This window comes from Pleurodeles waltl, chromosome 12 (genome assembly GCF_031143425.1).
Source record: "Pleurodeles waltl isolate 20211129_DDA chromosome 12, aPleWal1.hap1.20221129, whole genome shotgun sequence".
In the NCBI taxonomy this organism is placed as follows: domain Eukaryota; kingdom Metazoa; phylum Chordata; class Amphibia; order Caudata; family Salamandridae; genus Pleurodeles; species Pleurodeles waltl.
Genome location: NC_090451.1, coordinates 655,150,666 through 655,166,606, shown reverse-complemented (window position 1 = coordinate 655,166,606; position 15,941 = coordinate 655,150,666). Strand labels below are relative to the sequence as shown.

General features: G+C 40.8%; 1 protein-coding gene across 9 annotated transcripts in view; it reads right to left on the bottom strand.

Moving 5' to 3' along the window:
* The window catches only part of POGZ (pogo transposable element derived with ZNF domain), a 235,423-nt gene that overhangs the window by 180,647 nt on the left and 38,835 nt on the right, over positions 1–15,941 (bottom strand). For 8 of the 9 annotated variants that reach the window (XM_069218333.1, XM_069218336.1, XM_069218335.1 and 5 more), the window contains exon 3: positions 8,606–8,745. In XM_069218333.1, coding sequence (XP_069074434.1) covers positions 8,606–8,741 — 136 coding nt within the window. In that variant the 5' untranslated portion in view covers positions 8,742–8,745. Of the gene's footprint in view, positions 1–8,605; positions 8,763–15,941 lie in introns of all 9 variants that reach the window. The other variant, XM_069218334.1, reaches the window with a different exon arrangement.

The following is a 15,941-nucleotide window of genomic DNA, read 5'->3' as shown; positions in this document are numbered from 1 at the left end:
ACATCCATTGCTGCAACATAATAGGGATGACAGGTACTTCCAAGCTCTGCAGTAGCCCATGGTAAATGTGGCCCTGTAAATGCTTTCATCGCTGCAGAGCACTTATACATTTATAGAATGTTGCTGAACCAAATTCAATCAGGTTCAGGCTCTTTCCCGTTGCCATCAGGATAATATTCAATGTCACTGCATCCTCCATTTCTAGCAGCCGATCGGAAGATACCACCTACTGTTTTGAATGTATCTTGGTAGTGGCAACTGCACCACCACCATGCTTCCACCTCTGCCTACTCTCGACTGCCTGCACCGGAAACTCCAATGTCTCAGGTAGCAGAGGTAACAGAACAGCGTCAGGAGATTTGGAGGGAGTAGGGGCGTTGAGAAATTCTCAGATAAGGAATACAATATTTCAGCTGACATGACTTGTGGTTATGAAGTGAGCAAGGACACCAGCAGTCAATATTCTTAAAAGAAAGCTGACAATCATTCAGGAAATTTTAAATGTCCAAAACTCAAATTGTTTTATTGGAGGTAAGGGTAGTGAAAATGGCACTTATGGCCTTCCTTCTCCATGAGAAAAGTGTTAATGTGACCTTACTACATCCTCGAACAAATGCATGCACAGGTTAACTCCCATTATTTCTGGAAGCCCAGCAGCTCTGATTCAGGGTCAAAGTGAAAAGCATGTTACAGAGCCCCAGAATATCTTTGCACATGCTCAGCTGTTTGATTACAGAAATTCATAATGGGAGTTGGCAGATAAGCAGTTACACTGCATCTCCCCCATAACTTCTGCATGACAAAGTGGTGAAATACATACAAATAATATCAGAGCCGTACTTACTTTTTTTTATATACAGGCGAAAAAGTAGTTCTCAGAACTAACTCTCCATTAATTCGAAAGGTATCTTTAACTTTCCACATAAATAGACGCACTGCACTGTGTTGCCAACCTCTTTCCCAATCCAACAATGGCTATAGGGAAATCATTACATGATCTAAATGTTAAAAGATACCTCCTACTTTATTTGAAACAGACAGTGCGCTTTTGCAAGAAGATTTATTTTAAACTCTGGGGCAAGTGAATAAGTGTAAACTCTTGTCTAGCGGCTTGCACGAAGGTCATGAAACTATGGGCAGACCAATCAATGGCAAAGTTCAAGCTCATTGTACAAAAGGGATGGTAGCAATGGATATAATTCCAAAACAGAGAGGTATGTTGTCATGAGGTGCGGGACGATGCAGGGCCCGATCCTCTGCGTGCCATTTATCGAACCCCTGGCTTGTGCACTAGATAACATCCTAACATTATAACCCCAGTTAATTAACAGTGTGGCAAAATTAAAGTTGTTTGCCGACTGTATGATATAATGTTTGGCCGCAGATGAAATGGTTATAAAAAAAAAAAAAAAAAAAACGTTTTCCAGAACTGAAGAATGTACTCATTTAAAGGGTTACAAAAATCCATCATTGCTTCCCCCTAGTGCAGGCGTATTTCCCTATTAATCATCCTAATATGTATTTGGGGATCCATGTAACAACTAATTTTGCCAATTTATTTCTATTCAACTATACCTCAACTCTGAGCAAAGTGTGAGGGCTAATGAACCATTGGCAGTCATTAGTTCTTAGTATTATTGTCGATTCACATTAATCAAAATGGCAATTCTTTCTTTGTTTATATTTGTTTTTGATAATGTTATGATGAAAGTTTCAGTATTTTTTTGGTGAACTTGAGAGAATATTACGCCACTTTCCGTGGTGGGGGAAAAACGACACCAATTTAAAGAAACTACAAATAGATAAAGAAAAGAGGGGGCTGGCGCTTCTGAGAATGTTAATGTACTATCAGGCTGCCTTGTTAGATTTCACAGTTCACTTATCTAGGTATGATGCACAGTAAAGTAGGTGCTAATCTTTTCACAGTTTTTAAAAATACTTAGGCTGCCAAAGCAAACCAGGTATAAGATGCCTCACATCTTCGAAGGAATTTAGAGTGCCTTGGATTCACTTTTTCTTTACATTTAAGCCTACTGGGTCTTCAGCTAAATGCATCCGTTATAGCCGATTGGGAAAGGCTGAATGCCACAAGCTTGGAAAATGTGCGAGCTGGATCAATAAAACCGTAACAGCAAATAGTTAATAACCACCCTAAAAAAAGCTCCTAATTTGTGGTGCAGAAAAATAAAAATGAGGAACTTTTGTAATGGGAGTAAACAAAAGTCTAGTCAACTAGCGCAAAGTATAAGTAAAGCTTGCTTTGTATCCTGTCTTAAAGGCATAGGTAACTAGTATTGTATGTTACACCAGAAGTAGGCTGAAGAAGTGATACTTTCAATTCTAGATAAAATTGCAGCCACTACTAATTGCAAGATCAACCAGTTGGGGATTCTACAATAAAATGTGTTGTACAGCTATTCGAGTGTCAAATTATAGTAGAATTATTATTTTTTCTTTTTTTAACAAGTGAATGCAAAATTCTACTCCACACCTTAAAGATAAGATGTAGCCTCCTACCACACCAACATCCGTTAGGTGAGTGAATGCCAATGGTGATAGGCTGCATATATGCTTCAACGCTAGGACCAGGTTTTTGGATTTATCAGTCGTAAACTCCAGCTAACACTACAACCAGATCCATATGGGACATTATTTGGAATAATTTTACAGCCTAGAGATATTACGGTGTTTGTCGCTTTGCTGACTGCCGGGTCATTAATACTACAAAAGTGGAGATCTGTTGAGGTACCAAACTTTTGATCAATGGCTTAACAAGATCAAATGGGTGAAGTATTATGAGATCTTATATGCAGCAAGCACAGGGTCATTAAAGAAATGTCTAGCAATATGGAGGCATTTGGATGAGCAAGTCCTGTTTTAAAGCGCTTTAGGTATGACAATATGGATTTTTGTCTGAGAAATACGCTCAGACTGTAATCATTGCCTTTTTTTGTATGGATTACAATTAAGAATGTGTTGGTGTTTATTCAATCCTCCCCTTCTTTTGTTTCATTCCCTTGCTTTGGCATTTTTTTTCCTAAAAATATAATGAATTGTACTGTATATATGTAGCATCGATGCAGGGATAAATTGTATTACTATATAAAATGTATTCTCTTTTACTAAACAAAACAAATAAACTATGTGCAGACTAATCAATGGCAAAGTTCAAGCTCATTATATTACAGGCATAGCAGCAAACGAGGCTTTGTTTGCTGGAAGCAGACAAAGACACATGTAATGCTGCGGCATGTCATCGTGAAATACTACTGCATTGAGAAGAAGAGACAATAACTATCTGAGCACCATTCAGTGCTAGAGGAGAGGAGTCCATGGAGAAGGATTAAAGCAGAGCCACTGGACATGGATTAAAGCAGAGCCACTGGACATGGATTAATGCAGAGCCACTGGACATGGATTCATGCAGAGCCACTGGACATGGATTAAAGCAGAGCCACTGGACATGGATTAATGCAGAGCCACTGGACATGGATTAATGCAGAGCCACTGGACATGGATTAATGCAGAGCCACTGGACATGGATTAATGCAGAGCCACTGGACATGGATTAATGCAGAGCCACTGGACATGGATTAATGCAGAGCCACTGGACATGGATTAATGCAGAGCCACTGGACATGGATTCATGCAGAGCCACTGGACATGGATTCATGCAGAGCCACTGGACATGGATTAATGCAGAGCCACTGGACATGGATTAATGCAGAGCCACTGGACATGGATTAATGCAGAGCCACAGGTACTTTGAATATAAATGGCAGTTTAGCAGCAGGGCAAGGACTGTTGAAGTACTGTCTGTGAAAAGGATATGGAGAATTGGTCTTTAATATACAGGCACATGATCATTTGATTGACTGTATTTAATAAATACAGTTTGTTATATACAATAACAGTATATGTGGCATGACTTTTTTGTGATACATCTCTGTATTGTAGAACATTTTGTGCTTAGTGCATTTTATTTCATTCTTGATAAGTAAACCCACAGCTCACTTTATTAGCTTTATTAGGTTGGACAAAAGGGACCCCCCCCCCCATCACTGATCCCAGGTATGATTGACAAGATCTCAAGCCACTGACTGAACGATCTGAGCCAAAATGCCAATGCCCGAAGGTGACCCAAGTCCACTGTATATATCTATATTATACTTTTTTTTTTTTTTTTTAAACGTTGTTTTAGGCAAAACCTAAAAACAGAGCAGCATCCCATAACTCCAGTGGGCTCCCAGACTCTTATAGGTTTACTGTTAAAGCTTCCAAAGGACTTTAACCAAAGCATTACATAAAGCAAACATATACTGGGACACAGGAAAGTGAACTATTTTTCAACATAGTTTAATGGTATTAAACAGAGTCCCAGCTGAGATGTTTGGCCCAATACTGCTCATACATAATTTAATGCCTGGTCCTCCTCTTCCAGAATTTCATATAGTGCCCCAAAAACGTTTTTTGGGTTTTGTTAGCTCAATCAAAATTTAATTTCTAAGATCGAATGCAACAAGATAAATTTTGCTCTAAGTGGCACACTAAACCTTTGGGAGAGTGGGAGACGAGAGGGAGAGCGCAAGAGAGAGAGATAGACGTAGAGAGTGTTTCTGCCCCTGTGGTTACCCAAGTTCATTGATTGGTCATTTTAATTGTTATTCCCATTTTCCTTTTGAACCACCACCAAATACTGCCTGGCCCAGCACAGTTCAACCATCAGGCTCTGTTCACAGATAGTGTGCACATCCCCACAAAAAGTAATTCACAATAGTGCCAATGAAAATCTCTGCTATTAGTTCTGCTTACAAGTTTTTTCCTATTTATTTTTGGAATGAGTTATTTGCTTATTTTATGTAGGCATATTCACAATACCTTTTAAATGGGTTCTAACTTTTAAACGGTTAATGTCTATTGCATATGTCTGCCAAAAATAAAAACGTCAATGCAGTCTTGCCAGATGTACTGACTTTGCTAAGGCTTGTTTGACAAAGGGGATAATTAACCTGTTGCACACCATGACAGCATTTTTATTGTGCCTCATAAAGGCTGCTTGGAACAAAAACTAATAAAAGTTATTACTGAATTACACAACTGCATATTTGCCTCCAATATCAAATTCAGCATCAAACCCAGGCCAAATGCCCCTTGTATTAGAAAAAGTTTAATACAGCTGACCTCTATTTCCTTGAAAGTGATTTCAATTCTAGGTAAGTTTACAGGCCTACTCAAGTACACATCTACATTGTGAAATTATTTCTAGATATCTCCAGTTCACAGATTAACTGTATATGATTATGTTTCAATAACTTCCTTATTTTTTTCCCTGTTCCTTTTTCCAAATAAATTCGAAATATTTAAACTGTGCAGGGCATTTTCTCTAATTAAGCAACTTGAAAGGCTTTTCTTAACAGTGCAAACTTTTTAGACTCATAGATTTTATTTGTATCCGATAAAACATCCCCTACTTCAATTACGGTCAGGATTGTGTGAAATGCACATAATTTACTTTCACATAATCGCGTGAAATTACATTAAAATAATAAACTGTAATCATGTGAAATGCTACTCTGTCAATTTACGCTATCCTTTAGCATAAAATACATGTGTGTGTTTTTTGGCGTAATGGTGAATTTAAACAAGAACACTGCACAAAGAATTCCCCCGAGTTCTGTTGTTCCTTTATGTTCAGAGTGAATTTTTACAGTGAATTGCCACAACTTGTGCCATCTGCGGTAAATGTTTACCAGTAACAGCGCATAATTATGCAAAGTAGCATAATTTCGTGTAACAAACAAGATACGCCAACATAACTTACATTTCTGAAAGGCCTGAGAAGAGTGAGCATTGTCTTCCACTGAACCACTTGATCTTACTGGTAAAAGGTTTTAGACAGAATCATTTTATTTTGATTCATATTATTCTGGTTGCCTGGTAATTGTAGGTGTGCAGATCAAACCAAATTCCATTAATGCACATTTTACCCTTTTACATTAATACTTTAAACTTCCTAAGCATTAAACAAAGAACTTGGAAAAACATAAATAATAAGTTACTTGTTTGAATCCTTTCTCGTTGAGGATGCATTATGTCCTACCAGAAAGCAGATCAGGCGATAGTCGTCTCTGCCATAATCTGACATCTTTCAAGAAGTGGGGCATGGTCATGATGCAAAAAGTTTGTTTAACTGTGTATACATTTATAACAGAATATGACAGTGGCCTGTTGCTTTCACTCACGCGTGCTGGTCCTGTTAAGGACAAAAACTAAAAACGTTAAAAATTTGTTTTTTGTTTTTTTAAAAACACTTGGGCAGGTTTAATATGCTTTAGGTTAACTATTGGGAGCCCATTCTCTCTTTCTTGCTCACTCTCTCTATGACAAAGACCCACAATCGTAGAGTAATTTGCTACCAGTCTTAATAAGAGAACTCAAAACTCATTGGTTAAAGCATGCACTCAAGAAACTTGTATATGTAAAATTCCCATCAGAAGAACTCTCGTGAGGCTAAAATTGAAGGCTTTAGTTCATGCAAAAAGTTGCATCTCAAAAAACACGAGTAGCCTTCTTCCAGAAATTTACGTCTAATTTCTGAGATTTTCATTGTTATCTGGAAACTATTGAACAGCTTAAGGACATCTGATTTTATTATTATTATTTGTAAGCATGGTTGACCACCAGAGTAATAGGGTTCCGCCTAATGTAAGTCTGTCTTGTAAAGAAAAGGATTGAAATGCACAGAAGATCTGGAGAAATATCAAAGCTGTGTTAATGTCCTTCCCTCTTACATCTGGGTATCTACATGTCCTTGATTTAGTCAGTATGAAATTTAATACATGGGTCTGCAATTGTGCTTTTCATTAACATGCACATTTTCAATGCTTTTTTAATTTTGTGGCGAGGTCAGCCTGGTTGTAAATAAAACATAAGCATGTCTGCCATTAATACCTGAGGTTTCCACCAAAGTAACATTAGTATAGGTCAGAATGTTCTCAAAAAGTTGCGTAATTTAAGTTGGCCCCACAAGATGCTAGAACTCTCTGTTTTTTCGTAGCTATGTATCACTCCCTGATTTTACATTTGTGTAAACATTAAGCCATTACTTTTTCAAGTGGCAGAGCTGGCTAAACACAGAGCTTTCTGTGTTACTGTCTAGTCATGCTGCACCAGAGGTCCTAATCCTCTACCACCTCCTTTAGTAAACCTCAACTGCCCGACTTCTTACACCTAGTCAGTCAACTGCCTAAAAGGAGAAACTTGGTAATGCAATGGCACTTGTGGCTATGGAGCATGAGCAGTAAACTACAACACCCACCACAAACCCTGTCCAGTAAGCACAATCACCCCAGGACTGAAAGCGCAAGCACAAACCCATGTTGCACAGCAGCGCAGACGATGTGCCACATGACTGAAAGTAAAGAAAATAAAAGAGCTATGGTGCAGTCATTGCATCATGTCACTTTTTTAAGCCATGTAGCAACAAAGAGAAAGGATGGGGGCGGGGGGGGAGGGAAAAGTCACAACTGTACCTCAATCACAAAGCAAGTGGTGAACAGGCAATAATTAGGTCAATCAATATGTGGTTGGTCCTTGCTTCACAGAAAGGTGAGGCTTGGCTTGCACTGAACAAATAGGAGGTTGAAAGGAAGAGTGACAATGAAGCCAACAAATTATAAGCAATGATCAGGCTCCAAGCCCTTTATTATAAACAATACCTCTTGCAAGTGAGAGTGCAAGTGCACTCTCAAGCTCAACCTAAAAAAAGCAGCAGCAAACAACTAGAAAAACATACAGTAAGCAATTCCAGGGAGTACCAATTTGCAATACAAAAAGAAAGCACAAACAAGCAGTGACTCTCAAACTTCAAACTACTCAGAGGTATGATGAGAAAGAAACCAGCTTCTCAACTGTTCCTGACATTTGTAATGCATATGGAAGCTCAAAATGCTTTTACAAAAAGCCTCCCAACTCTGGAAAAGGCACATAATGTTGCAACAAACAAGACAGACACTTCTACTACAACCCCAACATACATGTTGGTACACAGAAAGATGACTTAAATACAAACATTAAATAAGTAATTGTCAAAGCTATTATTGTTTAATTTTTTTTTTTTATAAGAGTTCCCTCAAATTGATCACTGTACCAAGCTCCATTACATTTATACTAGCATTTACAATTAATGTTAGTGGAAATCCTATCAAGGACTTCTCCCTGTGATATTATACAGTGTGTCAATAAAAGTCAAAGCAGCCTAGTAACAACTGTTATAGTGAGATACGTTCAGACTGCATCTTAAGTAAAAACTAAACTTTTTAGGAGACATGGGGCAAAATGCTGTTGTGGGAAGAGTGGTGATAAGACAAACCATTGCCCTTTCAGACTGCAAACAGGTTTCCCTTTTGAAGCAAGCTTTGCACTGCCCCAACACTGCCAGAGTTGAGTAAAGTAAATATTAGCATCTGAAATCTCCACTGCTTCTTTCTGTGGTGCTTAAAAAGATGTACACCATCTGGCAATGATAGTATGTAAAACATTTTTTTTTTTTTTTTAAAAGGCCCCTATTTAATACAAAACCTGTTATATTCTTCAACTCAATTACCTGTCACAGGCTTCTCCAGATAGCTGTAACTGCCATAGCCGTAATCTTCCATAAAAGATTCCTCAATCACATCGCTAAGCTTCTGCCATGGCTCAAGCTCTTCTTCCTCACACTCCATAAACAGGTCGGTGTCCATCGTGCTGGAAATACAGAAAGACTGTTCATTTATTTTAGTTTGAAAGCAAAGATTAAGTTTCTGAAAGTAGCCCAATGCAGTCAACAAACTAAGAAAGGAAAAACATTAGTTCAGTGTGACACTCAGTCTAAAGCTTGTAGTGGTGTAGCTTCACATGCAATAAACTTTCTGCCATCAAGTGTTGGTTAAGGATATTACTCTATTTTTGTTTCAGGTTTATTTTTGGTTTCGAGAGGACCACAAATGACTTATGATCACATCAAAATAGAGTGATATGTACTTATAATGTTGGCTAAACGCTCAGAAAAGGTGAGGAGGAGCGCAATGCGCCCCAGGCCTACTCCGTCCACAGCCCCCTCCGTGGTGGCAGTAGACGGGGTAGGTCATTGGCACATGGAGCTCCTCCTCACCTTTTCTCTTTACACCAGTGTTTTGGAGTCCTTAAAATGAAAATGCATGGAGTCAAGTCAAAAAAGGGCTCTAACACTGGGGCCTTATGCAAACTGTGCACTATTTCTGCTTGTGAAAATATCGAACAGGTTTTATTTTTCTGTCCAGTGTATGTGAATCCTCAACGCAAATGGATTAGACCTCTGTATTACCTTGCGTTTCTGCATATTTCAACCAGCGCTTAGATTATTTTTGACTGATACCTTTCCTTTTAGTGTCTTTGGCCTGAACATGTTTTTGCATATTATGTCCCTCATTATGACTTCGGACGATGGAAAAGGCTGTCCGCCGTCCCAGTTACTGCCAGTGCTGTCCCCTTCCTGCGGCCCCTATTAAGAGTTTCCAGCTGAGTCAGGTGGCGGGAATTGAGTTTCTGCACGCTGGCCCAGTGGGAAACAGCCCAAAACATTGACGCCAGCTCATAGTTGAGCCGGCGGCAATGTTATGGTGCGTAGGGTGCACTAGCACTCGTCACGCTTTTCACTTTCTGCAAAGCAGACAGTGAAAAGTGCAACGGGGCTGGCCAGGGGGGCCCCTGCACCTCATATCCGCCAGCCTTTACATGGCGGGGCTACAGTCATATAAACACCCGCGGAGAAGGGACTCGTAATCCCCAGGGCCGCACTGCCCTGGCGGATCAAGACCACAAGCACTGCCAGACCAACGATGAGTTGTGATCTGGCGTTGCTGGTGGACTGACAGTGGGGCAAATGCTACAGGCGTAATGTGGCTGCTGGACTATGTTTAATTAGAAAGATGAAAAATAAAGAGTTTTAATACTTTTGAACACATGCTGGGGCCATTGAACTGACATTTTATATGAAGTATTTGTAATATTTTTTGATATGTTCATAATAGTTTATACTATGAATTACCTTTCTGAGATCTTTTATTGTATGTTATTGTGCTGTATTCAGCTTGATGTATCATTACTGATCAATCATCACACACTTATGTTTGGGCACGAGTGGGTTATCTTCTAGGACATTAAGTCTACTTATTCTGTCAGTTGATTTTTAAGCATAGTCAGATGACCTAGTGAACAGATCTTTAGGTTTTTGCCACTGGACTTTGCTTTGACACACATTCTCCGTTGAGCTTTTCTTTTTTATCTTGGCCCCCCCACCCCATGCTATGATGCACTTTCTTGATATTATGACAAATTATATGATATTGCATGTTTTATTTATGTACAGCCTTTTAAGGTTTTTAACCAAAATAAAAGTACTACTTGAGTTGACTGGCATGCCCTTTCAAAGAATAAAGTGGCTTTATCTTGCACCACAGTCTCAATGATGGACTCCTAGCCAACAAGACAGACTGTCCTGTAGTATTAATAAGGCCTTATAAGGGGCTTGTTACTATTTAAAAAAAATTGTTTCAGAAACAAGAACCTAGTGAATGGTGGTTAAATAAAATCTACATTTGCTTCATAGCTAGAGAATTGCTTATGAAGGACAAACCTATTAGTAAAGGTGCTCAGAGAGGTGTCTGTGCGGGACAAGCTCGATATATTCCCAAAATGCTCTAACTATCCCTTTAGAATTCTGTGTGATGGTACTGGGGTTATCACATAGGTCACCTAGGCTCAATTTCCCATCTTAAAGGCAAAAATGTGTTGGAACTAGGGAAGACTGTTGGTACCGACCAAAGACAGTACCTACTTTAAGGCTTCCCTCTATACATGCAGTTCCTCAATTGCCCACAGCCTAATCCAAAATAAGAGAGGTTGAAGGGAAGCACAGAACTCAATACGTTTAAGGGGGATGTCCACGAGTAAGGGAATTAAAGGGGTTCTCTTACGAAGATTATTAAATTATTTTATGGAATTATTTTCTTTAACAGCTAGTTGGTTTACAAGAGTACTCCAGGAATTCGGTCTGTAGACCTCAACTGCTGGTGAAATAGCCCTGGATCTTACCGCCTTAAAAAAAAATCAAAATGGCAGGTCAGCTTAGAGGCGCCAAAGAGCTGAAAGCTGTACTCCCGAAATCAAACCTTTCTATGACCGGACCAGAGGCGAGGGTTAAGCTATCCTTTCTCCACTTGATTGAACAGCAGCCACCCACAACTTCAATAATAAAAGACTACTACTATTCCTATGAAACACTGGGATTTTAGAAGAAAAACCATCACAACCAATGAAAGGAGGCAGTCCATGGATAGCCAAACCACATTCAGCAGACCACAGTATAGTGCATCATGTGACCCCTAATCCTCTTTCTTCACTGCTTGCAGTGGAGGACAAGTCACACTTCTTTACTCTTATAATTAACGTTTTATTTTAAAATGTCCTTGTTTTCCCCTGTATACTTGTTATTTTAAAATATTGTTTCTGTCTTCTATTGTGTTACGATTCTTGCCGCAGGAAAGGTCTTGCTCCTTTGCAGCAGTTATTCCTCTTGGTGGGGCTCCTGCCGTGTTGCGGCCCTCCCACATACAAGGGGTGCACAAGAGACTCTCTTGTTCTGCTGAGCCGTGCAGCTTTCATTGATTCTTTTCAGATTGGATGAAGCTGCACACCAGCTACGTAGCCTGTCTGCCTCAACTGTATCGCCTCAGACCTCATTTCCTGCCTGATTTCAATTTCTGACATTCCTCACGCCCGCTAATAAAGCGGGGTCTATACTATTTACAATAAATGCCCCAACTGGGGTCTGTACCATTTTACATGAGCCGTACTGGCTTACTGAGACACACTCCCAGGCGGAACCTCCTTAAATTACCGATTTTTCTGCACCAGGAGTGAGGTGTCCCGTGCTAAGACCCTATAATAGTGCAACTTGCCCACTACATATCCAAGTGACAACCAGCTCTCCATTTTAAAGTCTTTGTCCATGCATATAATAATATAGGGATATACCTTTCCCTTCTGCTCTAGTTGTATTCTTCTTGTATCGGTTTAAACATGAAAATAAATGAAGATGATGAGTTCTTCGACGCTGCGGTTGCGTCAGTATATCATGCAGTATCTGAAGTCATGGGCCTCCTTGAAAAGCAACTCTTAGAACAAATAACACACAATTGTGAAAAATGTGTGACTTCTACCCAGAGTTCCTATGTAAAATCCCTTCTCTCCAGATAATTCCCAGCTTCCCTCAGATGACGCAACCCCTGCAAAATGCTATTGCTGTCGCGCCACGTGCCGAGCATTCGGCTCGCGCCGCACAGCGCGTTCTCAGCACGCGGCGCGCCCCGAGCCTTCTCTGCACAGCGCGAGGCCCCAGATTTTACTTGGGGCCTCGCTCTGCCTTCTGTTGCGTCCCCGTTTTCCCCTGACCCCTCCTTACCTGTTTCTTTTTCTTCTTCTTTTTCTTCCTTCCTTTCTGAGGCATTTTTCTGTCCTTTCTTTATGTCTTTCCCCCTTCCCATGTTACCTTTTTCTTCCCAGCATTCCTTGTTCCCTATTTTCTATGGTTCCTGTTCTATTCTATCCTATGTACTCTTCCCTATCTAAGATGGTGTCTTTTTACTTCCTGTTGGTCACTTCCTGTTTCTTGGTATATAAGGGCTCTGTTTTCTCCCTTTCCTTGCGCTGCAACACTATCTGCTCTGATTGTGTCTTCGCTCCTGATTCTTAGCCTTCGGTTCTGGATCTTGTCAAATTTGTATCTACCAGCATTTTTGTATCTTTTTGATTCCTGTTTTTGTTCTTGTTTCAGGAATTTGGAGGTTTTTTCCCCTTTTTGGTTTTTTTTCCCTCTGGCACTATTTCTAAAGGGCACGGTCTGTTCTTGGCGGTTCCATTGCCGACAGCACCGTGGCTACTAGAAAGAGTCGCCCCTTTCTGGGCCAAAGCCGAACCTTCAAGACCCACGACACTAGATCTGCGGTTTCCTGGCGCAAGCAGTCGTGACAGATTGCAGCACCCAACCATTCCGATGTCTTCTGACACTATGGATGATACAGTGGCGGCGGCGGCGGCTGCAGATCCTGATCCATCTCTTTTGACTACCATTCAACAACAAGCTCAGGAATTGCAACAATTGCGCAATGAGAATGCGGTGTTACGACAGGCTTTGGCCCTCCGCAGTGGCGATGTTCCGACTAGCTCCGCCTCTACTCCTCGCTTCTCTGGTGAACCAACTAAACTGCGTGAATTCCTGGATGCACTAACGGTGTACTTCGCCTTCAGACCTACCCAATTCTCTCATGACAGGACAAAGGTGGGATATCTTATTAGTGCATTATCCGGTCCTGCCTTGGCAACCCCGATGGTGTCTTCCAACGATCCGGTATTGTCGGACTATTCTGCCTTCGTGACCCGCTTCAAACAAATGTTTAGTCGTCCAGGATTGGAAGCCTCGGCAGAGGAAGCATTATGTGATATCCAGCAGGGTTCCCAAGATGTCCTTCAATATATTACACGTTTCCGTCAGTTAGCGGCAGAGACCACTTGGGTGGAGCGTAACCTGGTAACTTTGTTCCGCAGAGGACTTAAGGAAGAAATAAAGGATGAATTAGTACATTCCACTAGAGTTGAAGAGCTTCGTGGCTTGATGGATCAAGCACTTTCCATCGAGTATCGTCTTCAAGAACGACGAATGGAGAAGAGAAGGAGTAGAGGATCTTCTCAGCCAAGCTCTTCACGGATGTATCTACCTCGTCCTGAGGAATCTCGTCCCCCTGCTAGAGACACAGAAGGGGAACCCATGCAAGTGGATACTACTCGAGGGCCACTCTCCGCTAGTGAGAAGGAAGACAGACGGAAGAAAAGATTATGCCTATACTGTGGTTCTGCTGGTCACATGCTTCGTACCTGTCCTGTACGTCCACCTAGACCCTCGGGAAACGCCACTTCCCATCCTCTGTAAGAAGGGAGGGGACGGGATCATCGGCTATACCTTCCATCAGTTCATTTAATGACAATACTACATACTTGTTCGTGTTATCTGTCATATTACAACTACCTGATGGCCGCCAAGAAAGAACTATGGCATTGTTGGATTGTGGTGCTAGTGGTATATACATGGATAAGACTTGGGCCACTAAGCAACAGATTCCCACACAACCCAAAGACATTCCTGAACAAGTGCACACCGTGGATGGATCCTTGATATCCTCAGGTCCAGTCGACACTACGACCTTGATGTTAAATTTACAGTTTGGTAATCATCAAGAACACATCTCCTTTGATCTCATTTCGTCTCCCAACCATACCATTATTCTCGGAATTCCGTGGTTTGCAAGACATAATCCATATGTGAACTGGGTAACCCGGACAATTTCTTTATCCTCACAGTTTTGTCAAGAAAACTGCTTTGCTTCCGATAAATATTGGTCACCAAACAGATTAACACCTATTAAGAGTACTACGGAGTATTCCATCAATACTGTCCAAGGAGTTCCTGAACATTATTTAGAGTTCCAAGACGTGTTTCTAAAACCATCCAGACCTGTATTACCTCCACATCGAGAGTACGATTGTGCTATTCCTTTGGAACCTGGAACAGTCGTCCCCTTTGGGAGGATGTATTCTCTCACGGAACCTGAAAAGGAAGTTCTTAAGGAGTATCTGGAGGAAAATGTACAGAGTGGTCTCATTGTTCCATCGTCTTCTCCGGCAGGGGCTCCACTCTTTTTTGTACCAAAGAAGACCAAAGATCTTCATCCTTGCCTAGATTTTCGAGGCCTAAACAAAATAACTATCAAGGATCGTTATCCTTTGCCCCTCATCAAGGATATTCTAGAGGCAGTCAGAGGGGCTCAACGTTTTACCAAGTTGGATCTTCGGGGAGCTTACCACCTTTTACGTATAAAAGAAGGAGACGAGTGGAAAACAGCATTCAGGACACCATTTGGTCATTTTGAGTATAAAGTCATGCCCTTTGGTCTTACGAACGCCCCTGCAATATTTCAAAGATTTATGGACTCCATATTTTCCGATCTCTTGAACCAGACAGTCGTAATTTACTTAGACTACATCCTTATTTTTTCCAGACATCCCGCACTCCATTCTTCTCATGTGAAACAAGTCCTTCAAAGACTCCGAGCACATCAACTATCCTGTAAACCCGAAAAGTGTGAGTTCGATAAGACAGAAGTCAAGTATCTGGGTTATCATTTAAGTCCCACCGGCATAGCTATGGACCAAGAAAAGGTACAAGCAATTCTCGATTGGCCTTCTCCCTCTTCTATTAAAGAAACACAATGTTTCCTAGGATTAGCAAATTTTTACCGGCAGTTCATTCAAGACTTTGCTAAACAGACCAGCCATATAACCCATACTTTAAAGAAGGAAAATCTTAAACAGGGGTTTGTCTGGACTAAGGCGGCTGAAACAGCTTTTCAAGATTTGAAAAAGGCCTTCACTCAAGCTCCCATCTTAAGACACCCAGATACCAACAAACAGTTTATTGTAGTTACCGATGCTTCTGAAAGAGCTATTGGAGCTGTCTTACTCAAACTACAAGAGGATGATGGTCTTGAACATCCTGTTTTCTATTTATCCCATATTCTCTCTTCAGCAGAACAACATTACTCAGTGCTAGAAAGAGTTGTTAGCTCTGAAGACAGCCTGCATCGAATGGAGACAGTTTCTGATGGGTTCCAAGGAGCCTTTCGAGGTGAGAACAGATCATCGTAATCTGCAATGTCTACGTAATTTTGTATGCCAAAATAGTCGCCAGGCCCGTTGGGCCTTTTTCTTCAGTCAGTATGACTTTTACATCACCTATATTCCTGGATCTCAAAACATTCTGGCTGATGCTCTGTCTCGCCGTTATCCTGATTGTACTCCTTCCCCGTCTC